Here is a 26,671-nt window from a genome sequence, read left to right as displayed (position 1 = left end):
ATTTATTAGACTCACGCAGTCTCGTAGTTTACAGGGATGTGTCTTTGACTGAAATATTATGAATGTTTTAGTGAAACGTTATAATCGCTTAGTCATTTTAAGAAGTTTACAGAATTATTCAAACTTAACGATCTTTTTTTAAATCCACACGTCTCTTCTCACAAGGGTTACGGTACTTTATCAATTTAAATGGATTACATCGGAACTGTGGATGACTAGAGATAGCACAGTTTTAGTTGTGAAAAAATGCAATTCTCATTTTCGGGTTCATGCGGTGTTGTTGTGTTGTTGTGTTGTTGTGTTGTCTCTGCAGGATGGTGACCATGGCCGTCCAGTTCTCCGTCCTCATCCTCCTGCATTCCTGCCTGGTCCTCGTCACGACGGCGGAGGACTACAAGTGTCTGCCGCTGGTCCTGCGGAAGGCCTGCTGCTGGATCAACGAGACCTACGCGGCGAGGAACGTCATCATCTTCATCTCCATCCTCATCAACTTCCTGGCGGCCATGATCAATATCGTGAGTCCAGTTTCCCCTGGTGGTCAGGAGAGAGAATGCAGCTTTAACACATGAAGCATATACTTCTATACAACCAGAGGAGTCGCCCCCTGGTGGTCAGGAGAGAGAATGCAGCTTTAACACTAGAAGCTTTGGCTTCACTTTTCTGGCCTGGCTTCCTGACCAAGACAGCTAATTGTTGTACTTCATTCGACCTTCACAAAGGTTCTTATCTTTCACAATAAAAGCCCTAGACACATACACTGCGTAACCGTTTACCAGAGGGAACATTTCACTTAAAGGAAACTAAATAAAAGAGGTTGCGGTCGCCGGGCCGATAGGATCCTGCTGGTTGGTCTTCTGCCATCGAGGATCTGTTCAAACCTTTTACATTGAATAAGTGTTACAACTGTCAAATATTTGCATCGCTGCCGGTATGAAAAGATGTAATGCAAAATATTAGCAGGAGAGGTTTTCTCATTTTTGTGTTGTTTCTTTTTTTTAAACCCTGGTGGGTATAGGATCCTACTCTCTAAACTAGTGTGTGTGTGTGTGTGTGTGTGTGTGTGTGTGTGTGTGTGTGTGTGTGTGTGTGTGTGTGTGTGTGTGTGTGTGTGTGTGTGTGTTCATGGTGATGAAGGAACATGTCAGCCAGTGCAACATTGTGGCTCATTGATGTGTTTTAAATGGAGCCCTCTGGCAAAGAGGAAGATGATATATTAGGCTCTGACACACACACACACACACACACACACACACACACACACACACACACACTCACACACACACACACACACACACACACACACACACAAACTGTTGGTGCATTCACTCTTGGTTTGGATCCAATCCAAATGTATTTATAGTTCACTTCTAACAACAACAATTGACCAAAGTGCTGTACACGCAAATATAGCAAAGACATTAAAACGCAGTAAGACAACATACAAATAATAATAATTCTAATAATACTAATAACAAACAATGACCAGATTCCCGTATTTACGCCTTTATGACGTCATGTTGAGTGTTGATGGAGCAGCTACGACGTTAGCATAGCCTAGCACCGATCCAGTCATTGGCTTATCGTCTTGAGGACAGACCTGACTAAGCATGAATTCAGACTTTTTACAAATCAGCATCACCTTTCTATCCATTTATTGCAATTAAATCACAGCAGAATGGTTTATTTTGGGTTCATGCAGCGGCAGTAAACCAGCCGTTAGATACAGGGATACAGCTCGGTGATGATTCACAGAGCAACTGTCCTACAGAGTGAAAAGCCAAAGAATCTTCCCTTGTTTACAGGAAGAAAAACATCTCCAGTCTTATCCTCAAAGATTAGTTTTTAAAGCCCAAATCTCACCGACGGGCAAACCAGGATGAAATGTTGAAGCATTTATCCGTTCAATGTCCTCATGTCTGAATTTCAATATAATGAGGATCACGTGATCAGTTACATGACATATACATGTACCTCCTTTATGTATGCAGGAGCTCCCCTTCTGCAGGGCGGCCTCTGAAGAACACGAGTCATTACTTAACTAAAGAACACCAAACAAACTGATTATTAGCTTTTTCTGTTGCAGGGCCTCTAATTGCATGAAGCAGATTAAACAGCCCGAGGCCTCGACTGCCGAGGGAAGGATCAGTTAGTCTCAGAAAAAGGAGAAAAGGGCCACCGATCCCACCGAAAGCGTGGAGAGGCTTGTTTGTGTAAAGGAACTCAAAGTGGAGAAACACACTTTGCAAGCGGGTCGTTGAATAAAATCCATTTACATTCTGAGTTATTGATGTTCAGCATCAGTAAGTGCATTGATGGGACCATGAAGGCGTAGTAAAATACAAATAAAATATGTTGTCAGCGAACAAATTGGATATAAACATTTTATGACTTTGTGCAGATCGAAGCCGCCGAAGTACTTTAGAGGTATAAACGATATTCAGAGATGATTTTATTAACCCAATTTCCCACACGTTGTTCTCTCCTGCTGCTGGTTTACAGTAAAGAATGCCAACTTTTAATAATGATAATATTTATTTATATTCATCTGTTGACATTCCTTTTTTTTTAAATGGAAAAACATTTTACATTTAAAATGACAAAAGGAAACTTTTTATTTTTTTAATTTTTTTTAAAAGAGCCAGATTTAAAGGATCAGCTGTTGATAACCACATTGAAGAGGTCTTGTGTATCATCATATCCTGTAGAGCCTCAGTAACAATAACCCTCTCTGTTGGTCTCTCACAGCTGTGGTGCGACTTCGACAAGTCCGACACCTTCAGGAACCAGACGTACAACGAGTCGGCCTCCATGATGCCAGACATCTGCTTCTACCCAGAGGTACCGGCCAAATGATGCGTCTGAATGTTGCAGTCTGGTCCATCTGTTGTGTGTATTTTGGGGTGTTTTTTATTTTTTACTTCCGCGACAAAATGAAGAATTCAAAACGTCCGTCGCCATCTGCTGGCGCCTGGAGGGAGAGACGACGCCGACTGATGGAGCCGTCGGAAACGTCGCGGGGAAAACATCCATTCCGTTATTTTGCTCCCACAACAAGCAGCTGATTGATGGACTCAATAACGGAGCTTCGGTGGCGGCGTCACACTCTCCGTTCCCCGCCGAGGGTCGTGTGGATAAATGAGAGAAGCTCTTAGAAACATTAGCAATAATAGGACTGAAACACTCAAACACAAATGTCTCCCCAGTATTTCGTGTTCACGGGCGTCCTGGCGATGGTGACGTGTGCCGTGTTCCTGCGGCTCAACTCGGTGTTGAAGTTGGCGGTGCTGCTGGTGATGATCGCCATCTACTCGCTGCTGACGGAGGCCTTCTACACCTCGCTGTTCGTCCGCTACGACGCCGTCCACCACAACACAGAGTGAGTGCTTTACCGGGATGGTCACGTCTCATAGCGCCTGGTTATAATGTAACCTTGGCTCCCAATCGGACAACCAAGGTTGCCCTCCGTTCTGCACATATGGAATATGTAACAATGGAGAGATAACCTATAGCTTGTTACTTAAATTTAGTTGGACTTTTTCACATTTACCAGCCTGATAAATCCACCTGTAGTTCAGCTCCAGCTGTTCTAAACGTTTTAGTTTCTCAGACGTTCTCTTGTCTGACCAGTAACTCAAGAACCTAAATACCAGACCCTTCACCCACGTTCAGTTGACGAGCCGATTAGACTGCATATGTGTTAATAATGTCATCATAATAACTGTATTTGTATAGCACTTTCAGGACATAAAATACATCTCAGAGTGTTTACAGTATGGTAACTAAAAACAGAATGACAGAGAATAAGTTCAAAGAGAGATAGAGAGAGAAAAGTAGTAAAAATGGTAAAACAAATCAAAATATACAAACCAGATATCTCCCTGAATATGTATCACTAGCAAATGTAGTCAAATAGATGAAACTAACTTATGAACAAAATACATGTATTAAAGTAAAGATTAACAGAAACACATCAGGTTGACCTTTCTTTCTGGACAGTGTTGCAAATGTGAGAAAACCCATTTTGTTCCACTCCCATATATATATATTTATATGTGTATATATATATATATATATATATATATATATATATATATATATATATATATATATATATATATATATATATATATATATAACTATTTATATATATATATATATATATATATATATAACTAACTCATCTCGCATGTGTTCCCAGTGATAGTACGGTAACCTTCACAGTCGCAGTATATAAGGCATCCTGAGCATGTGAGCGTGAAAGACCAGTACAGAAAAAGCACAGGTCTCCATAGGAAGCTAATGGAAGTCAGCTTCATTTATTTTGGCCCTCTGGGACCGGAGAGAGAAGGTCAAGATGAAAAGAGGGAAAGGCACAGCGGCGTTGTATGATTCCCAGTGCAAAAAGTTACAGACTTAAGTTATTTTGTGTATTTTTATTTGTGCAGAAATGTATAAAACAATGCCGTGAATGTATTTCTTCCCCTGTGAAGTCGCATTGATTTGAAACTACCAGCGTGTTCTATTTATTTAGAAAACGTTCAATACATAGGCAGAGGCAGAACTTTAGGTGGTCAGGTTTAAAACCCTTTTCGTTCCAAAAATAATGCATATTAGCAGCTTATTTTGTCAAGTTTACTACCAATATATCTTTTTACAGCACCAATCATGACCTAATAAGAAATGGCATTCAGATGAGAATCCCTTTAAATGTACCTCCTCCTTTAAGTACAACAACTGTATCACATTTTCCCCCTCAATGAACACATCCTGACTTCAAACTGGACAGGAAGAGTAGAAACAAAAATGATCTTGAAAAATCTCTGTCTTATTTTAAAGCACTTCTAACTGACTGGTTTCATTTCCCACATTGCTCCCGTCGGAACTTATTTTTGTGCAGCAGTGTTTAGCTGGTACATTAGAAATGAATGTTTTATTGTAGCATGTACAATTAGATCAATGTTTATATGTCAAATACAAAATAAAAAAGCACTGTCAACATCACAAAATCATGAGCACATTGATTCAACTGACAAATAACCAGACAACCCTGAACGAAAGTATGCACATAACAATTATTCATGCCACACTCGTATAACTGCATGGTTTCAGTCTGGCAACCCACTTTTAAAAGTTAGTGTTGAGCTTCAAATGAACAGCCCTTTCCTTTCAGCAGCATCTTCTATCTTTTCGTTGCAACAGAAACTTCCTGGGGACCAAAGAGACGTCTTTGCTCCTGATGGCCATGTTCCTCCTCGCTGTGTTCTACCACGGCCAGCAGGTAAGACCTCACAGCTCTTTGATTTATCTCAACATGCGGTCTACACAATGATCACCTCGACATACCCAGACTTTAAACAGAGGTACAGAGGCGTCAGATCAGAATAATAACCTTCAGGATCATTTGAGAATAATGTCGTTACTGTATGAGGACTTGAAATGTGGAGATGATTGTCTTTACAGAGACACATAACCCTCCCTTCTTCTTAAAAGATGTGATCAGTGTCAGACACTGTGGCGTTTGAGCTGGATGAGGAAATGTAGGGACCAGTTAGAGTTATCAGCTATAACCTCCTGATGGTAGGAGTCCAATTGTATTGAATCGCTCTCTGAAAAGAATGCGTATCATCCTTCCTGTTTGCATAGTGGGTAAAGTATAGAGATATTCATCCATTATTTCCCACTGAAGCACTGGTCAAAATGATTACACAGAGTATCGCTGTCACTGTTTCTCTAAATGGATTTTGCAACATGGGTTGAGAGACAAATACAGGAATAAGTAAATACACTCCCGGGTAAACATTAGCCAGCTGTGTTGGAGCCAAAGAGATTGACCCTTTATTAATACGCGGCACCATACATCCATAACACCAGAGCGAAGCGCCCTCTCAGGTTGTATTATCTGAGCCGACTAACACAAAAACAGAACAAACCAGTTCCCTTTGCCATCTGACACATTAATATGAGCCAATTCTTCCAACGGTGCAGCCGCAGCATGACGGAAAGCGGAGCCGCCCGCGTTGCTTTCATGCTCCTCGTTATGGCAACCTTTGATCAGCGGCTCGGCGGCGGTCGGAAATGGAGGGGAGACGGCCGTAATTGAGGGTTCCTTTGTAGCCCCATAAAAGTGGAAAGCGGCAGTCATCCAGTGGCATATTGATTTCCCCCCGGGGTCAATGGCGCCGGTTGTTTGGCGAAGCAGAGACAATGACGGCCCGATGCATTAGGCCGGGCGCACAAAGGAGACTTTTTATACCCTTTGCAGCAAAGTGCGGCGAATAAAAATCTGATCCCGCTTTCTATTTAGTGCGGCGTTAATTGTTTGACACAACAAGTTTAAACACAGCGGGAACGCTCAACTACCGTTCTCGTGCTCAGCCTCACAGGTGCTGTGGTACAACCGTGTCATATTTAAAGTATTGCCACCCAGATCTTTGGTCAACGTGATGATCTAGTATAAAAATGTTGGTTCACTCCAGCAGTTTGAACCCCAAATAAACAGATGTTTACTGTGATTAAATGGCAATAAACTGGAGTCAGAATTCACACTTTGTCCGGTCCGTCCACAAGAGGACAAACTCACTTTTACAATGCTTGTTTTCTGGATGGAGTTCGGATCGATCAGAGCTATGACAACGTCGCAGCTGCTCAAAATAACGGCATCTCAACTGGGCGGCGATGCGGTTTATACACGACCATTTAAACACGTCCAGTCTCACATGTGAGGTACTATCGGTCCGATCATTCCTCTAATTCAACAACAGGAGCACCGTTATGCCAAAGGACTTCTCTCCACAGGTGGAAGAACGTCGTGATATTCTTCTTCTATTTGCATCTTCACATTGACGTTGTATGGAATCGTGATCACAAACCTGACATTTGAGTTTGCCACTTTGAGCAAAGATCCAACAGAGCCATGCAGTGTGGTAAAGCTGGAGTAATATATATATATATATATATATATATATATATATATACATATATATATATCAACAGTGGAATAATGAGGCCGCTTCATCATTTGGATTCGATGCGTTTCAGGAGGAGTCGTGCTCCGATGTTATTGTGTTGTGAAGAAGAGCCCATTAGAGCGGAAAGATGGAGGAGAGTTTCATTCTTCTCCTCTGCCTTTTTTCATTACAATAATCTGAGTGACGCTCTCAATGGGCTTGTTAGACGTGAGTTCTGTGATGATCGGTGCCCTCAGGATAACCCGCCGAACATAAAGACGACTAGTTCAGCTCACGGGGAGGAGACGCTCCTCTTCCTCTGCGTCGTCGTGCGTTTAACTGCCAGAAACACAAGCTAATGCATTTAGTGGAGCAACTTTTCTTGGCTCTTTCATACGTGTCCTGACGTTGATTTGTGCTTCTTTATGAGCCACGGAGCCGTTACATCACGGCACTGACGCCAGATAAGGTTGTTCTTCACGAGCGCTGCTTCCTGTCAGAGTAGTAATTACATCATCACCAAGCATTTCATTACAGAGCTGCAGACAAGGCTCTCGTTGGGAAACGATTAGATGGTCTTTTTGTTTGGTTTTGTTCCGTGACGCCATGCTGTTCTTCTGAATCATTTTAGGAGCATTAGATTGGTCAGTTAATAAGTTACCTCGTGGTACCAGTGGGGATGAAGAAGCAAAGAATAACTAAATCAACACGTTCTCACTCCTTTGCACGTCTCGGTGTTCATAGTGTCTTTTCAAAATAAACTTCTTGCCCTCGTTAAATATGAAAAAGTGTCTTTTCAAAATAAAGTAGGTTTACTTAGTTGTCAGGTTTTTGCAGAAAAAGTACTTGGTTAGGTTTAGTAACATATCGTGGTTTGTATTAAAATAAGTCTGGTTTTGACGTAGCCTCTCATGTTGATCCAAAAAGCTTTAAATGATGTCTTAAAATGCATATTAGATGGAGATTGGCCAAAGTAACCAGTAAGCTCAGCTTTCAGTGTAATACTGCCCATAGGAATGCAGTGAAGAGAAAGCATAAAGTCTTTAGTTTAATACCCTCACACGTTCATGTCTGTCACGGGGCGGTTCAAGGGAGGACCCAAACGCAGACAATCGTATAACGAATATTTACTTATTCCAACAAAGAACTCAGGACAGGCCTCCAACAGGCCGAGGGGAAAAAGGTAGAGTAACGAAAACAAGAATCAAAAACGGGACTGGAACATGAATCAAAAACAGGTGAAGGGAATACACAATCAGGGACAAGGCAGACAGACAATCACGGACAATCACAGGGGCAGGAAGTGCAGGGAACACACAAGGCAAGGACCAACATCATGACAATGTCCGAGCGAACCCGACGCTTCGCCGGCCGCCGTCTCGTTATCCTGCCGCCAGACCGGCCCACAGGCCCCACCCGGCCCACGGGTCCCACCCGGCCCACGGGCCCCACCCGGCCCACGGGCCCCGCAGGCTTTGCGTCCATAATTAGAAAAACGGAAAATGAGATTGAAGTGTTCCACTCAGATGATTATGGTACTAATTGATACAAAGATTAATCACAAAACAGTTTCCGGCAATCGCCCGAGAGAGAGACGCTTAAATCCTGACCGGCTTATCTGTCTGGCCCCCGAAATACATTTCTCTCTCTCTCTCTCTCTCTCTCTCTCTCTCTCTCTCTCTCTCTCGCTACGTACAAACTGAATGGTACCAACTTTGTTTGCCTCTAATGTATTCAAATTGCTTTGTATTAATTGTGCATTCAGAAAAGCAATTTGTGTTGCATATTACAATCCTACTGCTGCAGATTGATCGCACTCTCTCGTGTTCCATAATTGAGCCAAAACCTTTCACAGATTTTGTTAAATTTTGCCGTTAATTAAAGAACCGGTGCTCCATCGTCTGAAAGAAATAAAGCAGTTATTAAAGTTTCTGGAAAGTCTGGATAAATAATACGAGTGCAGAGCGATGTTCAGTATCTGTAGGAATCACTGATATTTATCACGAGACCTAAAGGTTTGATTTGTAGGAGAAAATATATTTCAAAACCTCTGAAAGTTGCTTTCAAATCTTCTAAAGAGTATAACATATTCATGAGAGAAAGTGCATCGACCAAAGAGAAAGTTCTGACAGAAACAGCCTCATTATTTTATGAAGAGTTTTAAAATGTTCATCAAATCTTTCTCTCCGGGACTCCGAGTGTGTGTGTGTGTGTGTGTGTGTGTGTGTGTGTGTGTGTGTGTGTGTGTGTGTTTTTGTTTTTTGAGTGATTTTTCTTTACATTTTTTTTTTATAAATATTATTTTATAATATAGTTATTACAAATGAGTAATATATGTATGTATATATATATATATATATATATATATATATATATATATATATATATATATATATATATATATATATATATATATACATATATATATACGCTCAAGTTGAGCCAAGTTCCTCAAACTGGGAAAAAAATACTTTAAGTGTCGGAGTTCCTGTGTGTGTGTGTGTGTGTGTGTGTGTGTGTGTGTGTGTGTGTGTGTGTGTGTGTGTGTGTGTATTTGATTGACAGCAACATAAGCAAACGATCTCATGTCTACAGAGTACATCAAAGAACACGAGTACTTGTATTTCAGAGTACCACTGCTTCACCCTGACCTTCCTCTCTCCTCTGTTGTGTGTCTTTGTGTGTCTGTGTGTAGCTGGAGTACACGGCGCGGCTGGACTTCCTGTGGCGCGTCCAGGCCAAAGAGGAGATCAACGAGATGAAGGAGCTGCGAGAACACAACGAGAACATGCTGAGGAACATCCTGCCCAGCCACGTGGCGCGCCACTTCCTGGAGAAGGACCGGGACAACGAGGTCAGCGCCGACCCGCGGGTCACGGGGTCGTATCGGTTCTGGTCTCCGCCGTTATCACCAATGTAGAATCACAGCCGCTAACGGAGCGCTTAAAACTAACTCTGCCGCGTTAAGTGCTTGTGGGAATTCGGAGACTCGGGAGATTGGAGACAAATACCTTCTTTAAATGGAAATGATAAACCTAAAATTCGCGGTATCCTCTTTCCAATGCGTTGAGTTTAGGACACCGCAGCTTGTGATTGTGACGCTTGTTTAGGAGCCGGATCTCCAACAGCATCGCCGTGTGACAACAACTGTATTCTTACATTACATTTCATTTAGCTGATGCTTTTATTCAAGAGTCAAGATATTTTTATTGTCATATGCACAGATAACAGAGTTACTCTGCACAATGAAAAGCTTATTTTACTGGGTCCTCCTAACACACACAATTACAATAAACTTAAGGTAAACAAAATAACAACAAAAATACAATAGCAAAAAATATGATCATCCAAAGCGACTTACCTTGTCTCTATACACCGTAGACATAGCAACGGGGAGCATTACCCGTACTTCCTGAACAAACCCAGACCTTTTCCTAAACTTAACCTTCTAGTCCCGTTTCACAACGTCAACCAGAAGGCTGTGTTTAGACTGTTAGAGGACTAACCAAACTCTTTGGATTTGATTAGTGGGTTAAACACAGCCTGTTGATTAGGGGACCCTTTTATACCAGGTCACAAGGTACACATGAAGATAACAACATGGTATAAATCCCCCCAAAAACAACAACATGTTAGGTATAAAATTAAACATAAAAACCAGGGCAACAATAATATATAATCCCGATGTACAACCTCTAAACACAACTCAAACAATACATAGGATTAGGGGTTAGGGTTAGGGCGTAGCCCTTTAAGCCCTAGCCTTAACCCTAATAACCCTAACCCTAAACCCTAATCCTATTTATTGTTTGAGTTGTGTTTAGAGGTTATACATCGGCATTATATATTATTGTAGCCCTGGTTTTCATGTTTAATTTGATACCTAACCTTTTCTTGATTTTCCTGATATAAAAGGGTCCCCCGATTGGGGCTTAACAGGTTTAAGGGCTACAAAGAGAGTTACAAATGCATTAATACTTTGGGCTTTGCTTGTCTCGTGCAGCAGCTATCCGGGGCTCTCGCCTCTCCACACTGGTTCAAAGTAACACGTTCTTCAAGTGAAAGGGTAGAAGTGTGATTATTCTCCCGTTTGGCGCCCGACTCGTGTTACCAGGACGTGTTATTTACAAGTGCGTTCTTACTTTTATCATTTTGTTATTTGTATCAGTTATTATAGAACACGTTCCACAGCATTCAAATATTGAGACGTGTTGGGAAACCTGCAGGTAAAGCGGTTCAGTCCGTTATCGGAGAAGAGAACTGTGTTACTACAACGACACAGTGTACAGAAGGTCAGAGCACAGCACCTCCCCTAATGTTTCCTCTCTGACCAGCTCTTAACATTAGTCGCCTACGTTTAGTACAATCTGCTGCCGGGGCCTCAGCGTTCCAGAGAGAGAGAAAGCTAAGGCTTGGTAATTGCTTTTCAACCAGCTGCACAGAGAGAGGGAGGGAATCGGTGGGGCGGTTTATGCAGCCGGGGAGCTTTTTTGGGTAGTATGCATTTGATTTGATTTTAATAACATGTTGTCAGTCGGCAGCCGAGAACACATTGATTTGTCTCTCCGTCGCAGGAGTGACTCAGCTTCCACCAAACTCTAGAAAGTTTCTCTTTGTGTTCACCTTATCTCTGCTGCCTTTTTCCTTTTGTGCTTCTAATTTCCATTCAGTAGAGCGGCACTAAGTTAAAGTCTCAAATGGGAACACGCAAATCCGATGGGTCGTCTGAAAAGCTGGCGCGTGTTTGTGCCGATTTTTAATGCTCTTTTTTTCTGAGAGCATTAGAGAGTTTCAATCAGGCGGCAGCATGAAGTCTATGCTTCATGTGTTAAAGCTGCATTCTCTCTCCTGACCACCAGGGGGTGACTCCTCTGGTTGTATAGAAGTCTATATAAATGACTCGACTTCCATTGATTTATTCCCTCAGTAAACATTGTAAACATGAGTTTATGTCTCAATCTCTAGTTTCAAGTCTTCTTCAATACAGCATGAAGGTTCATTTAGTAAATTATGGTCCATTTATATATTTATATTGACATTGACTGAGACACCGTCTCCACCACACCCTCGAGGCCGGTAGCGTTCTCCCCCAAACCTAATCATTCATCTCTGCCGACATCACACCGGCGCGGCAGTCCAGTGGCGGCGTGATGTACATACGTGCCGCCCACGCTCGGTCCTGATGTGGAAACCCGTGCCGTGAAACCAGGCGCTTTGCTTCCCAAGGCAGTCTACAACTCAGCAGCAGGTTTTTTGCAACTGAGGTCAATTGATTTGTTCCCGCCCTGTGAGCTCGAGGCCGAGCCGTTGTTTCTGCTCCACGTTTCCACTTCGCAGTAACGGCACGTACAATCCACCCGGGCGGGATCTGGCAGAGCAGAAATTTGATGAACTGACTTATTGGAAAGATGTCATCTTCAGAGGAGGCAGTATCCCCCGGTCGTACGTTTGGTTTCGGATGATTTTGCACTCCGATGCAGGAAGCTTAGCAGAATCAAACCATATCTACGCTCCTGTCTGACACTGGGGTTGAAGAAAAGAAGGGAGGGTTTGTGCTCTGGACACAGTTTCAGATCAAACATCCAGGTACTTCCGTGCAGTGAAGTAGTGGAGCAAACCAACATAAACAAAAGAAGAAAAAAAAAATGTTTCAAACGATTTGAAAGATGAATCAATCCTTTAAAGGTGAAAGCTCTGTAATGAGCTGCCAGCAATTAAGATGAAAGATGAGATGACTTTCAGCAGTTTTATATTCGCTCCCACCAAAACAAAAGTTAAATATTTGAGCTTTTTTTTTGTGTTTGATGGGAGTACATTTTCGACAAGAAGACGTCTTCATTTCTCTTCTGCGTCGGCCTCGTGTCCAGCGGGATGGTGACTGGTCGCGGCCGCTTATCACGGACCGGAGTCAGACCGCCGTCTTGTCCATGTCGGGCTACTCCGCTATATCCTCCAATCGTCCCTCTCCGAACAAAACGGCGAGCAAGCGCATGAATTATGAATGTCAGGAGAGGAGAGTTGATATCAATCTGCTGCCGTGCCCGTTCCTAGTTAAAAAGAGACACGATTAAAAATGCATCCATTAGGAAAGATTGGCTCCTGATCACTTGTTACATTATTGAGTAGGCTGATTATTGTTTCTATGTGATTTAGATACTGAAACACTGTTTTATTAATGAACTCCTACACCCTGAAGAGCTGTTGGTGATTTGCGGGATTAATCAGAGTCGTTGATCTTAACTTTTTTATTTTTGGGGCTTTTAAAAATGTTTTATTAGTTAATTAAGACCAGCTCACAAACATTGTGATCTGTAAAAGCATGACATTCTCTCACCTGAGAAGTATATGCTTCATGTGTTAAAGCTGCAATCTCTCTGCTGACCACCAGGCAAGGCAAGGCAAGTTTATTTGTATAGCACATTTCAACAACAAGGTGATTCAAAGTGCTTCACATAAAACCATTAAAAGCATCAAAACACAATGCAGATTTAAAAACAGTTAAGAAAACATTAAAACAGTCAAAAAGCAAAATAAAAAATAAAAGTTTAATAAAAGTTGCAGTGCAGTTTAAGAAATAAAATGCAGTAGTGAGATGCAGTAATTGAATCTGGTTCAATTAAAGGCAGCAGCAAACAGAAAAGTCTTCAATGTGGACTTAAAGGAGCTGAGGGTCTCAGCAGACCTGCAGCTTTCAGGGACCTTGTTCCAGATATGTGGAGCAGAAAAGCTGAACGCTGCTTCTCCATGTTTAGTTCTGACTCTTGGAACAGAAAGTAGACCCGTCCCAGTTGACCCGAGGGGCCGGGATGGTTCATAAGGTAGCAGCAGATCACAAACATACTTAGGCCCTAAACCATTCAGTGCTTTATAAACCAGCAGCAGGATTTTAAAGTAAATTCTTTGTTTGACAGGGAGCCAGTGCAAAGACCTCAGAACTGGAGTGATGTGATCCACTTTCCTGGTCTTAGTGAGGACTCGAGCTGCAGCGTTCTGAATCAGCTGCAGCTTTCTGATTGACTTTTTACAGAGGCCTGTGAACACACCGTTACAGTAGTCAAGTCTACTGAAGATAAATGCATGGACAAGTTTCTCCAGATCCTGTTGAGACATAAGTCCTCTAACCCTTGATATATTCTTCAGGTGATAGCTGATTTTGTAATTGTCTTAATATGGCTGTCCAGGTTGAGGTCTGAATCCATAACTACACCTAGATTTCTGGCTTGGTTTGAGGTTTTTAACATTAGTGATTGAAGCTGAGCGCTGACTTTCAATCGTTCGTCCTTGGGACCAAAAACAATTACTTCTGTTTTATCTTGATTTAATTGAAGAAAATTCTGGCATATCCAGTTATTGATTTCTTCAATGCATTTAGCCAGTCCTTGTATGGGACTATAGTCCCCTGGTGATATAGTTATGTAGAGTTGTGTGTCATCTGCATAATTATGTTAACACACTTTGTTGTTTTTCATAATCTGAGCCAGTGGAAGCATGTAGATGTTGAACAGAAGAGGCCCCAGTATTGAACCTTGGGGAACACCACATGTCATCCTAGTCAACTCTGATGTGTAATTAGCTACCGACACAAAGTATTGTCGGTCCTTCAAATAGGATTCAAACCAATTAAGTGCTGCGCCAGAGAGTCCTACCCAGACTTTCAGTCTGTCTAGTAGTATGTCATGATCAACCGTGTCGAATGCAGCACTGAGATCCAGTAATACTAAGACTGAGGTTCTGCCACTGTCTGTGTTTAAGTGGATGTCGTTGAAAACCTTAACAAGAGCCGTTTCAGTACTGTGGTGCTGACGAAAGCCGGACTGGAAGACATCAAAACTGATATTTTCGACCAAGAAGTTGTTCAGCTGTTGAAAAACCACTTTTTCCATTATTTTACTTAAGAATGGGAGGTTTGATATTGGCCTATAGTTTTTCATTATTCCGGGGTCTAAACTAGCCTTCTTTAGAAGTGGTTTAATAACTGCAGTTTTTAGGGATTGTGGGAAGACACCTGAGAGAAGGGATGTGTTTACAATTTGTAAAAGATCAGCGGTCATGCAGTGTGAAATATTTTTGAAAAGTGTGTTGGTAGAATATCCAAGCAGCAGGAGGATGTGTTCAGATGTACCAGGGGGCAACTCCTCTGGTTGTATAGAAGTATATCCTTCATGTGTATGTCCTTCATGTGTTAACGCTGCATTCTCTCTTCTGACCGCCAGGGGGCGACTCTTCTAGTTGTATAGAAGTATATGCTTCATGTGTTAAAGCTGCATTCTCTCTCCTGACCACCAGAGGGCGACTCCTCTGGTTGTATAGAAGTCTATATAAATTACTCTACTTCTCTCTTGATTTATTCCCTCAGTAAACATTGTAAACATGAGTTTATGTCTCAATCTCTAGTTTCAAGTCTTCTTCAATACAGCATGATGTTCATTTAGTAAATTATGGTCATTTAGAGTCAAACAGACCATAAAGCAGGGGATGCTTTAGGGCGGGGCTACAGGGTGATTGACAGGTGGATATAGACGTATATGGCGTCTCTACGAATCTCAGAACTCTGAATGACGTCATCCTGGAGAGACGCAGTGAAGAAATTAAATTAGTTAAACTGCGTCTTTGACATTTGACCGAGCTCATTGAGTTTGCATAATGTCAGCGACGATGTCACAATTAAGTCGGAGGCTTATTTTCACGAGGGTAATTAAATGGAAAAGTCAAGCGGAACACAGAGAGAGAGAGAAGCTGGACTCCTTTAATTATTCATATGAAATGTCGGCCACTATGTTTACCAGCTCGTTATTAAAACATCCCCAAAATGATGCTGATGATTCACTCCGCGTGCCGTCAGTGTGTGAGTGTGTCGTCGCTGCCCCCCGGTGATGGGGACGGTGTGGTGCAGCTGCAGCATCACAGATCATCAACCCTTTCAAATCATCATATTGTGCACTATTTAACAATATATGCAAAAGAAGAAAAAAAATTAACATTTAAAGGAACAAGTAAAATCCATTTTTGCCTGTGAAACAAAATATGACATTGAAGCTATTATCTCCCAATTTCAATCAATAATATCCTGACATCCATCCATCAAGTAATCTGAATCTTAAAACCTTTAGCGACATGGGAGGTGTGTGTGAGCCTCTGTATCGCACTAATCCCGCCCACTTTTCAGTGGTCCAATCAAATGTGAAGGATTTTAATTACCCCCTCCCTTATGTAGCTGTGCACAGCTAAAATATTCACAGTATAGAAGCGAAAGACTTATTTGCACGAGCTGAAATCAAACAAATTATATGAATGCATAACAAAATAATCACATTTATCTTTTCATGTTTTCATTGCATTAATTGCACCGATACAACTCACTAAAATCTGATGCTTTGAACTCCAGATAGCTTGTATGTGAACAGAAGACCTCTCTCCTGACCACCAGGGGCGACTCCTCTGGTTGCATAGAAGTCTATGCTTCATGTGTTAAAGCTGCATTCTCTCTCCTGACCACCAGGGGGTGACTCCTCTGGTTGTGTAGAAGTATATGCTTCATGTGTTAAAGCTGCATTCTCTCTCCTGACCACCAAAGGCGACTCCTCTGGTTCTATAGAAGTATATGCTTCATGTATTAAAGCTGCATTCACTCCTCTGGTTGTATAGAAGTCTATATAAATTACTCAACTTCACTCTTGATTTATTCCCTCAGTTAAACATTGTAAACATGAGTTTATGTCTCAATGGTAAATGTTCTATTGGGTATGCAACTCACTAAAACCTGATGCGTTGAGCTCCAGATAGCTTGCATGTGTGACCATGAGCGTGTCCGCCCAACAGGAGCTGTACTCCCAGTCCTACGACTCTGTGGGCGTGATGTTCGCCTCCATCCCGGGCTTTGCCGACTTCTACTCCCAGACGGAGATGAACAACCAGGGAGTCGAGTGCCTCAGGCTCCTCAACGAAATCATCGCCGACTTTGACGAGGTGAGACCGCCAGTCCTTTGAAGTGCTCCCGCTTCCACTTCAGACTAACTTTTTAAACACGCCGAGGGTCCGCCTCCCACGTCTGCATCGTCCACTTTTTTAGATTAAAGCCTTCCAGCTCGCGTCCTGGAACACTTCAGAGGGGATTAATGCAAAAGCAGAGACGGCGGGAGAGGATACGTCTGCATGCCCTCACATTTATCTCAAGACAAGACATCAGGCACACTTTCTTCATGAAGTACCCTCCTGAGATAAATCTGGGTCGAGTGACAGAAGTAATTATACTTTTGATTCGTCCGTTTCTTTATTTCTCACCGATTTTCCACTGAAGGCAAAAAGAAGCAAACTGAAAGATGAACTTGACTGAGCCACGATTCATATTAAGTAAAAGGAGGAAAAGTAAATACGTCATCACGACTATATGCAGGTGAAAGTGGGTGTCACATGCTCGGGTTGTTCAAGTCTCAAGGTGATTCACGGCCAAAGAAATCCGATCACATAGATGCAACAAAGGTAAAAAATACGAAGGGAACAGACATAAGGAAACAAGTTCAAACATAAAATACCACGTGATGTATGAATGCTCACAAAGACACAATGCTTCTGTTATCGACGTGCATTGTTAGTTACTAATGTAACCAAGGTAAGTGGTTGTGGGTGCATGCTCCTATCCAGGTACTCAAGCAACAAGTGGCAGACGGCAATTCAGAGAAAAAGAAAGAAATTATGTAATTTTATTTTTTCATGAAATGCATTTCAGCCTTGTATGTGATTCATGTTGAGTAAAGAAGTCCTCCTCTATTGATGCTGCGTTCACACACGGAGGGCAGTGGAAAAATACCATAACTGATATTTTGGCATTTTGTCATAAAAAACTGAGCTCAAACAAACTCCATTTAATTTAATGTAAGTGGAATTGCTTTTAGTCCACAAAAAATATTTCAAATGGGACTTCCTGTGATGAAAAGAAACCCAAACTAACCCACAACCAGTTTGTTATTGTCTGAATGGTGCTCGTGTTCATAGGATCTCGTGCTGGACTCATCTCTTTATTTCTTGTCCCAGTTGCTCGGCGAGGATCGGTTCCAAGACATCGAGAAGATCAAGACGATTGGCAGCACCTACATGGCCGTCTCTGGTCTGTCCCCCGAAAAGCAGGTGAGACACAAACCAGTAAATACAACTTGTTTATGGTTTTTTTTTAATGGTGGAGACTCCTCTGGTTGTATAGAAGTCTATGCTTCATGTATTAACGCTGCATTCTCTCTCCTGACCACAGGGGGGGGCGACTCCTCTGGTTGTATAGACGTATATGCTTCATGTGTTAAAGCTGCATTCTCTCTCCTGACCACCAGGGGGCGACTCCTCTGTTTGTATAGAAGTATTTGCTTCATGTGTTAAAGCTGCATTCTCTCTCCTGACCACCAGGGGTAACTCCTCTGGCTGTATAGAAGTATACTCTTCATGTGTTAAAGCTGCATAATCTCTACTGACCACCAGGGAGTGACTCCTCTGGTTATATAGAAGTCTATATAAATGGCTCTACTTCTCTCTTGAATTATTCCCTCAGTAAACATTGTAAACATGAGCGTATGGTCTCAATGGTAAATGTACACGTATATCTGCCACCACTACCCTGGTCCCAACATCACTACTGCAGTTGACTCTTCTTCTTCTCTGACCTTCAGCAATGTGAAGACAAATGGGGTCACCTGTGTGCGTTGGCGGATTTTGCCATCGCCCTCAACGAAAGCATTCAGGAGATCAACAAGCACTCCTTCAACAACTTCGAGCTGAGGATTGGTGAGAGCTCCGCCTCCTCAAGTCAATATGTAGTAAATGTGCATCCCTATTTCAATCACTAATATCTTTATTTCATATGTTTGTATTCCTATGGTAAAGGCTGTAGGATGCACACAAGTTTTCAGAGCTCCAGACAATCTTGTTTTTTCTAACAAATAGTTTAAACCCAAAGACATTCAGCTCACAGAAATGTATAAAAACAGCAAAATTGTCACATTCATTCCGGTGAACTCCTCTGAGCTCTTGAGTCAGACGAGACTTGTGTCTGCGTTTTGTTCCAATAAAACCCGTCTTTATGGTTCCGAGGGTTAAGTTCCACCATCTGATCACCTGTGCCTCTTCGACAGGTATGGCCCACGGCTCGGTGGTGGCGGGCGTGATCGGCGCCAAGAAGCCTCAGTATGACATCTGGGGGAAGACGGTGAACCTGTCCAGCCGGATGGACAGCACGGGGATCAGCGGCAAGATCCAGGTCCCCGAGGACACCTACCTGATCCTGAAGGAGCGCGGCTTCGCCTTCGAGTACCGCGGCGAGATCTACGTGAAGGGCATCAGCGAGCAGGAGGGCAAGATCCGGACGCACTACCTGCTGGGCCGCGTGCAGCCCAACCCGCTCATCATGCAGCCGCGCAAGATCACCGGCCAGTACTCGCTGGCCGCCGTGGTGCTCGGCCTTGTGCAGTCGCTCAACCGGCAGAAGCAGAAGCAGATCCTGAACGAGAACAACAACTCGGGCATCCTGAAGGGCCACCACCACTACAACCGGAGGACGTTGTTAGCGCCCGGCAGCTCCGAGGCGGGAGCGGGGCACCACCCCGAGGCCGCCGACAAGACCGAGCTGTCCTGAAGAGCGGACCAGAGCCTCGGCTCCAACGCGGCTTTCTCAGAGGCGGAGCTGCTCGACGGGCGGAAAAAAACGATCCCAGTGGTTGAGTTAAAAAAGCGCAGTGGGTGCAGGTTTTTTTCTGGGCACGGAAATGACGGTAACTTTGGTGTTGGAGTGCGGGAAGCTTCGGCTGGTTCCAGACCTCCGGATGGACGCACATTTCAGTAGGTCTGGTTCCGTACTGACTGGCGTCCGTTTCCCCCGTTGGCACGAAAGACTTTCGGCGCTACTTGTTTAGGTCACATGGAATTCATTTTTTAGGTTAAAAGAAACCCTTTCAAACCTTCTGACCCTAAAGGTTGAGATCCACCAAATCATCCACCAAATCATCCACAACATCATCCACCAAATCATCAACCACATCATCGACAACATCATCCACCACATCATCCATCAAATCATCCGTCCGACAAACGGCCCGTTTTGCTTCAGCAGGTGGGCGGGGCTTGGTTCTGGCTCGAACGACGTGTCTCATTTTACAAATCAGCAGTACATAAAAATATGTTTCTGAAAACACAAAGCGAGAAAATAAACCATTTGATCCGAGTTTTGCAATGACGCCTCTTGCGATGGACGGACTTAAATTGCGTAAAGTTGAGGTTGAGTCGTGATTCTTCAAACGTAGACGCGGCGAGCGGCCCGTGAAGTCGCCGCCTCACGTCCATCATGCAACGCGCAGCCGGCTCGCTAGCTTTCCATAGAACATGGATGGGATCCGTCAACTTCTCATACGTCATCTCCACCTTAGCGCTTTGATCGTGGTTCTCCGAGCATAGTCGTTAACGCCGCGGTACCTCCACGCAGGAGAGCGCCGGCGTCATTTTTTAAATTGTTCCCGATGAAGACGGAGCGTGAAGCCGCCGCCAGAGAAAAGGCACTCCGAGCGCTTCAAGTTCAAAACCTCAGCGTAGTAAATAGCCCGTCTGTCTGTCCTAAACTTTATATCTCGGACACAAATCACAACAAAGCCCAAAAAAGTCTGTGTGTGGGAGGAGATCGACACTGAATGTTGCTGGCGGACCGCCTCCGTTTTGGCGCTCATGACGTGAACAAACGGCGTGAAACAAACAGACAGTAGCCCAAATAGACAATGGAGTCGGAGCGATGCTAGTCTACCACGTCACGGGGTTTGAGGTGCAGTGCTGTGTGGACGAGTATGGAGATGCAAAAAAATCGCAGGTTTCAAATTTTAGGAAAAACGTCTTTCCAAATGTTTCATGGAGAAAGGAGTCAAACGGGGAGAAGGAGAGAAACACTGAACAGAGATGTGTTTACTGGAAAACAAGCAGGAGTTGCTCACATTATGAGGGTCGTTAGCCGGTGAGCTAACGGAGCTAGCTGAGCTAACGCGTGCAAACGAGCTAACGGAGCAAACAAACCTGCCGACCTCTCCAACGTCATGAATGTCGCTGAAGACTGAATGAATATAATATGGTCAGCTTTTTCTGGCTCCTCCCACTCAGGTTTAACTCAACCAATGAGATTGTTCCTGCACTGCAAAACCGCAAACCGCTCAGCTTTTTTTTGGTGAATGTGCAAATAACTGAAACTCCGCTTCTTCGTTCCCGGAAGGAGGAGGAGGAGGAGGAAGATGTCTGTTCGATGTCTGTTGGAACGATCTAGTCTGACTGACTGACGTTCCTCCTGTCGTTTCCACTTTTTATGTCGCCCCTCCCCCAAAACCCAGAACCCCCGTCCCGCTCTGACCCTCGCCCGGTGTCCATGTTTCTTTTTTTGTATTTCTTTTATATATGAGAACACAATAAAGGGGTTTAATTTTTTATACAATCCTCGTGTGGAGTTGCCTTTATTGTGTCACATCGTATTCCTCATATTTCTAAATATGTATACATTCTTAACACATAGTTATGCTTTCTTTTATGTTCTCACATACAGCTTGTTTTGGGATAAACAACATTTTTATTTGTATTTAACTTGCACTCAACAACTTCATAATGTCATTTTCATTTCAGACACAAACGCTGGATTCTAAGTGTTAACAAAGCAGCTTCAAGAAAATCCAGCAAATGAAAATAACAGTGAATAAATAAATAAAAAATGCACATATACTGCATATAAAATACATAAATACAACTCATACAATATAGATGTGACCAGTGGCGGTGCGTCAATAGAGGGCGCCACCCCTCTGAACATTTGTGCGCCCTAGAAAATGACATTGTTTCTTATTTCAACGTGATTGGACTATTCGTCGAATCAGAGACCTTTATCATTCCCTCACATCCCATACAGCTCCCACGTAGCTACACGAGCAACACTAGCAGAGACTTTGATTATGTCAGTATGGTGACTGAAAACTCTGTGGTATCTCTATGCGAAACACCTTTCAACCGACGATCAGATGTTGACAAGAAGAGGCTGAAAGAGTTGGGAGCCGAACGTCCGGATTTAAACATTCAGCAGCAAAGCACTGACCGCGGGAGCTTCTCCTTAGCCTATATGCTAACCGAGCTGGTTAGCTGGATGCTCAGTGTGGAGCAAAGCAGTGGCTCTGAGCAGCGAGGAAGCGCCGGGCTATGAAGGAAGATGAGCTTGAAGGATTGCTGCAGAGGTGAGTGTCAAAATCAGCAGATGCCTGTGTTAAGAGTGTGTGTGTGTGTGTGTGTGTGTGTGTGTGTGTGTGTGTGTGTGTGTGTGTGTGAGCTCCAGACTAGAGCATCAAGGTGGCTCCTGGCCTTTTGTCTGTTGATGAGCCATCAAGACACACAAAACATAGTTTTTTGTCAACTCTGATTGTTGGCTTTTGTCTGTAGTATGAAGCCTGTTTGTAGTAGATATTTCCCCACAACTTATCTGTCTGTCTCTATATATTTATCTGTAGGTTTGTGACGCCATACTTGGACACACCAGGGAACGCTTTGCCTTCAAAGACCACCTCACCAGTACCACCTTACTGCAGGGCCCCCAGTTTAAATGTCTATACAAGCAGTGGGGCCTACTCTGTCAAGCACCTAGTGTAAAATGTGATGTATCTCTGTCTGAATCTATTCTGCTCTAAACCTCTTTCATGTGAGGGTGTGGGCACTTCTTTTATTTTGTAAACCTCTGAAACCCAACCCAATGTTTCTTAAACCATTCTGCTCTGAACCTCTCATGCCCAAAGTTACAGTTTGTTGATAGTTGTTATTGGACAGTGTTGAGTACTGTGTTTTCATGAAAATAAAGCTTTGTTTTTTAGAATATTCTACTCAAAACCTCTTTTCTTCTCATTATGGAGTGCTATTTAAACCGCGCCGCCCAACTGCGACCCCCCCCCCCCCCAAAAAAAAATTCACCAGCCGTGACTTGATTCGTTGACAGTATCTAATCATTTAGGGATGAGGAGCTGAGAAGAGACGTGAGGAGCTTCACAGTTTATATTAAGAAAACCATCTGAGATCGTTTGGGTCATTTTTCAGAACCACGTTACAGGAAAATAAACAAACCTTTTCCAGGATGATTCCCAAAAGTCTTCTTCTAACGTGTGAAAAGAACCGGAATTAAAATAATGACTCAAATAAAGAACAAGAACTTGTGCAAACGCTTCTATTTATACACCAGAAAAACAACTTCTTCTTCTTCTATCTATACACACACACATGGCCCTCATGCATTGTGGTCTCTCGTCCACCAGGTGGCAGCAGAAGCTCAGTGATGTTCCTGCAGTCCGTTTCCTGTCTCACAAGCCGATGCTGCAACATGTCTTTTGATTCCCTGATCTGGAAAGAAAATTCAGCTTATCTTTTTGGGGGTGATTGTCAAATGTATTCTTTTTTTTGTTAAAACATCTGTCAAAACAAAATGAAAATAAATCACCCAAATCCTCTTTGTTTACCTTTTTATATTCTCCTCCTTTTTTAAGGACACGATGAATTGAACTGAGCACGCCCACATTCTTCTTCTGGAATCGTCGTAGCGCCCCCGTGTGGAGCAGAATTTTATTTAAAAATCTAGAGGAACATTTTAGGTTCATAAAACATCTTCATCACATGGTCTGCCTCCTTAAACAGAATAATATTATCCACACATTTGATTCCCGGTCTTCTCTCTGAAGCTCCTCCCACTGTGATGACATCACAGACATCAGGATGATGATGAAAACTGAATGACGGCGACGAACACTTTGTGTTCGGTCTGCTTCTCTCGCCGCCCGCCGATGGATTTATGTTAGACGTTAAAGGGAGGAAGAGGAGGAAGAGGAGGAGGAGGAGGAAGAGGAAACAACGGGAAGTGCACGGACGTGGAGAATGTGGTTGCCATGGCGACCACTGGCATGTTGAGGGGGGCGGTGTATGTGTGTTTTTGTGATTGTTCTTTACATTTATATATAATTGTTATGTTATAAATACAAATACATATATATATATATATATATATATATATATATATATATATATATATATATATATATATATATATATATATATGAGGAGACAGAAGAAGAAGAAGAATTCCCCTAAGGGAATTAATAAAGGATCATTTTTATTTCAAGAAGGAGAAGAAGGCCTTCAGGTGCACGTTGATGGCTCTCAGTCACTCAGAGCAGAACAGGAGGTGTGTGTGTAGAACAGGAGGTGTGTGTAGAACAGGAGGTGTGTGTAAGAGGAGGTGTGTGTAGAACAGGAGGTGTGTGTGTAGAACAGGATGTTTGTGCTCTGTGGCAAATTAAAACCTATGATGTATTTTAAGAGAGCTGAACTGCCTTCACCGCCTGCTTTATATTGCATTACTATGAGGACACCATGCACTGCAAAATAGTATTCTCAAAATAAATGTCACAGCGTCATGTAACCCAGCACATCACGTGCACTAAAACACCCCGTGCACACACACACACACACACACACACCCAGAGGGATGGATGTGTGTTTAGTTATTCACGCTGGGTGCCCTATCTGTTAAAGACTGAGCGGCCTACATTTCAACCATCAAACCCACCGTTACATTAAAAAAAAACACAAGCCCCAGCTTGCTGCCTGTTGTTGCTAGGCAACAAGCTCCGGAGCCCCCGTCGCCGGGGTCTCGCCTGTTTACCTGAACGTCCTCAAAGCGGGTCAGAGAGGACAAAAGAAAAGAGACGGACCGGCCAGATGGAGAGAAAGAACCCATTGAGCCTCGTCTCAGAGGGCTGCAGGTCTGCCGTCTCAACACATTGTGCTGTGGAGAGCAAATACCGGCGGCAACCTCCAGTGCTGAGAAATGAAGCATCTTAAACCTGCATTCTCTCTCCTGGCCACCAGGGGGTGACTCCTCTGGTTGTAAAGAAGTATATGCTGCATGTGTTAAAGCTGCATTATCTTTCCTGCCCACCAGGGGGCGACTCCTCTGGTTGTTTAGAAGTATTTGCTTCATGTGTTAAAGCTGCATTCTCTCTACTGACCACCAGGAGGCAACTCCTCTGGTTGTATAGAAATACATGCTGCATGTGCTTATTAACTTTCTACTCCTCAGGTCCTGCATCGAAAATAACAGTGTAGGGCAACAGACACGGTCCATTAGTAGAATAGAATAATAAGAACATATTCAAAACATATTGTGATATTTGATTTTCTCCGCACCGCTGATGGCAGATGACCCACACAGTGCAAGATATATGACTTTGATGAAAAAGGCTGGAAAGCAAGCTTTAATATTAGTATCATAACATGTTCAAATGATTGTTTTTTGTGATGGTCGTATTGTCACAGTTCAGCTCCATCACTATATACCAGAGCCCCTCTTGTATATAAGCTCCACCTCTTGTATATAAGCTCCTCCCTCTTGTATATAAGCCCCTCCCTCTGGTATATAAGCCCATATCTCTGGTATATAAGCCCCTCCTCTAGTAGATCTGCCCCTCCCCTGGTATATAAGCTCCTCCCTCTGGTATATAAGCCCCTCCTCTGGTATATAAGCCCCTCCTCTGGTATACAAGCCCCTCCCTCTGGTGTATACGCCTCTCCCCTAGTATATAAGCCCCTCCTCTGGTATATATGCCCGTCCCCTGGTATATAAGCTCCTCCCTCTGGTATATAAGCCTCTCCTCTGGTATATAAGCCCCTCCTCTGGTATACAAGCCCCTCCCTCTGGTGTATACGCCTCTCCCCTAGTATATAAGCCCCTCCTCTGGTATATATGCCTGTCCTCTGGTATATAAGCTCCTCCCTCTGGTATATAAGCCCCTCCTCTGGTATATATGCCTGTCCTCTGGTATATAAGCTCCTCCCTCTGGTATATAAGCCCCTCCCCTAGTATGTAAGCCCCTCCTCTGGTATATATGCCCATCCTCTGGTATATAAGATCCTCCCTCTGGTATATAAGCCCCTCCCCTAGTATGTAAGCCCCTCCTCTGGTATATAAGCTCCTCCCTCTGGTATATAAGCCCCTCCTCTGGAATATAAGGCCCTACTCTGGTATATAAGACCCAGATTCACTCACATTCACTGCCAGGTCGTTCTCTGCATGTTTGCCAGACCCTTCAGCGTTTAGCCCACCCTGCTCTCCCGGACTGGTTGTGTGTTGTAAAGTCTGCCTGGAATAAAGTTTGTTGAAAGGATTCACAGATCACCACAAACATTATTACATTATAAACAATATTGCTGCAGAGACGTACTTTCAGCTCTGATTGGTCCAGACATTTTACTCCGGGTAGTTCAGCACCGGAGAAAAACGAGTCCCGCTTGTCCGGTCCGTCCGACACGACTTTACAACACAAGTCAGACGCCACTTAACCCCAACTTCGATTCCCTGCACTCGGATACTTGGCGCTGGCTGGCGCTCAGATCGAAGATAAGATGCAACAGAATAAGCCGCCTTGATCCCGGAGGAGAAAGTGAGTCAGAAGCGAAGACGTTCACAGCGATCCAATAAAATAAGAAAGCAACACTGGGAGGTTATAAAGTTAAACTTTCACCACCGGAAGAGATACAACACAGAGCTGTTTTTCATGAGAGTTTAAATGATAAAAACAACAACATTATAACAGGTGGTCAGGAGAGAGAATGCAGCTTTAACACATGAAGCATAGATTTCTATACAACCAGAGGAGTCACCTCCTGGTGGTCAGTAGAGGGAATGCAGCTTTAACACA

At 43.3% G+C, this 26,671-nt stretch overlaps 1 protein-coding gene across 1 annotated transcript in view; it reads left to right on the top strand.

Moving 5' to 3' along the window:
• adcy8 (adenylate cyclase 8 (brain)) overlaps positions 1-19,563 on the top strand; it is a gene marked incomplete at both ends in the record, with an annotated part of 72,626 nt that extends 53,063 nt beyond the window's left edge. Inside the window, 9 exons of the mRNA XM_079218985.1 lie at positions 314-515; positions 2,746-2,838; positions 3,204-3,376; positions 5,200-5,278; positions 9,643-9,801; positions 16,767-16,913; positions 17,979-18,071; positions 18,602-18,716; positions 19,064-19,563. Coding sequence (XP_079075111.1) covers positions 314-515; positions 2,746-2,838; positions 3,204-3,376; positions 5,200-5,278; positions 9,643-9,801; positions 16,767-16,913; positions 17,979-18,071; positions 18,602-18,716; positions 19,064-19,563 — 1,561 coding nt within the window. The remainder of the gene's footprint in view (positions 1-313; positions 516-2,745; positions 2,839-3,203; positions 3,377-5,199; positions 5,279-9,642; positions 9,802-16,766; positions 16,914-17,978; positions 18,072-18,601; positions 18,717-19,063) is intronic.
• Between the last annotated feature and the right edge of the window lie 7,108 nt (positions 19,564-26,671).

Source organism: Taurulus bubalis (genome assembly GCF_910589615.1).
Source record: "Taurulus bubalis genome assembly, chromosome: 1".
Lineage (NCBI taxonomy): Eukaryota > Metazoa > Chordata > Actinopteri > Perciformes > Cottidae > Taurulus > Taurulus bubalis.
The sequence above is the reverse complement of the archived record's forward strand: the minus strand, read 5'-3'. Positions and strand labels throughout refer to the sequence as shown.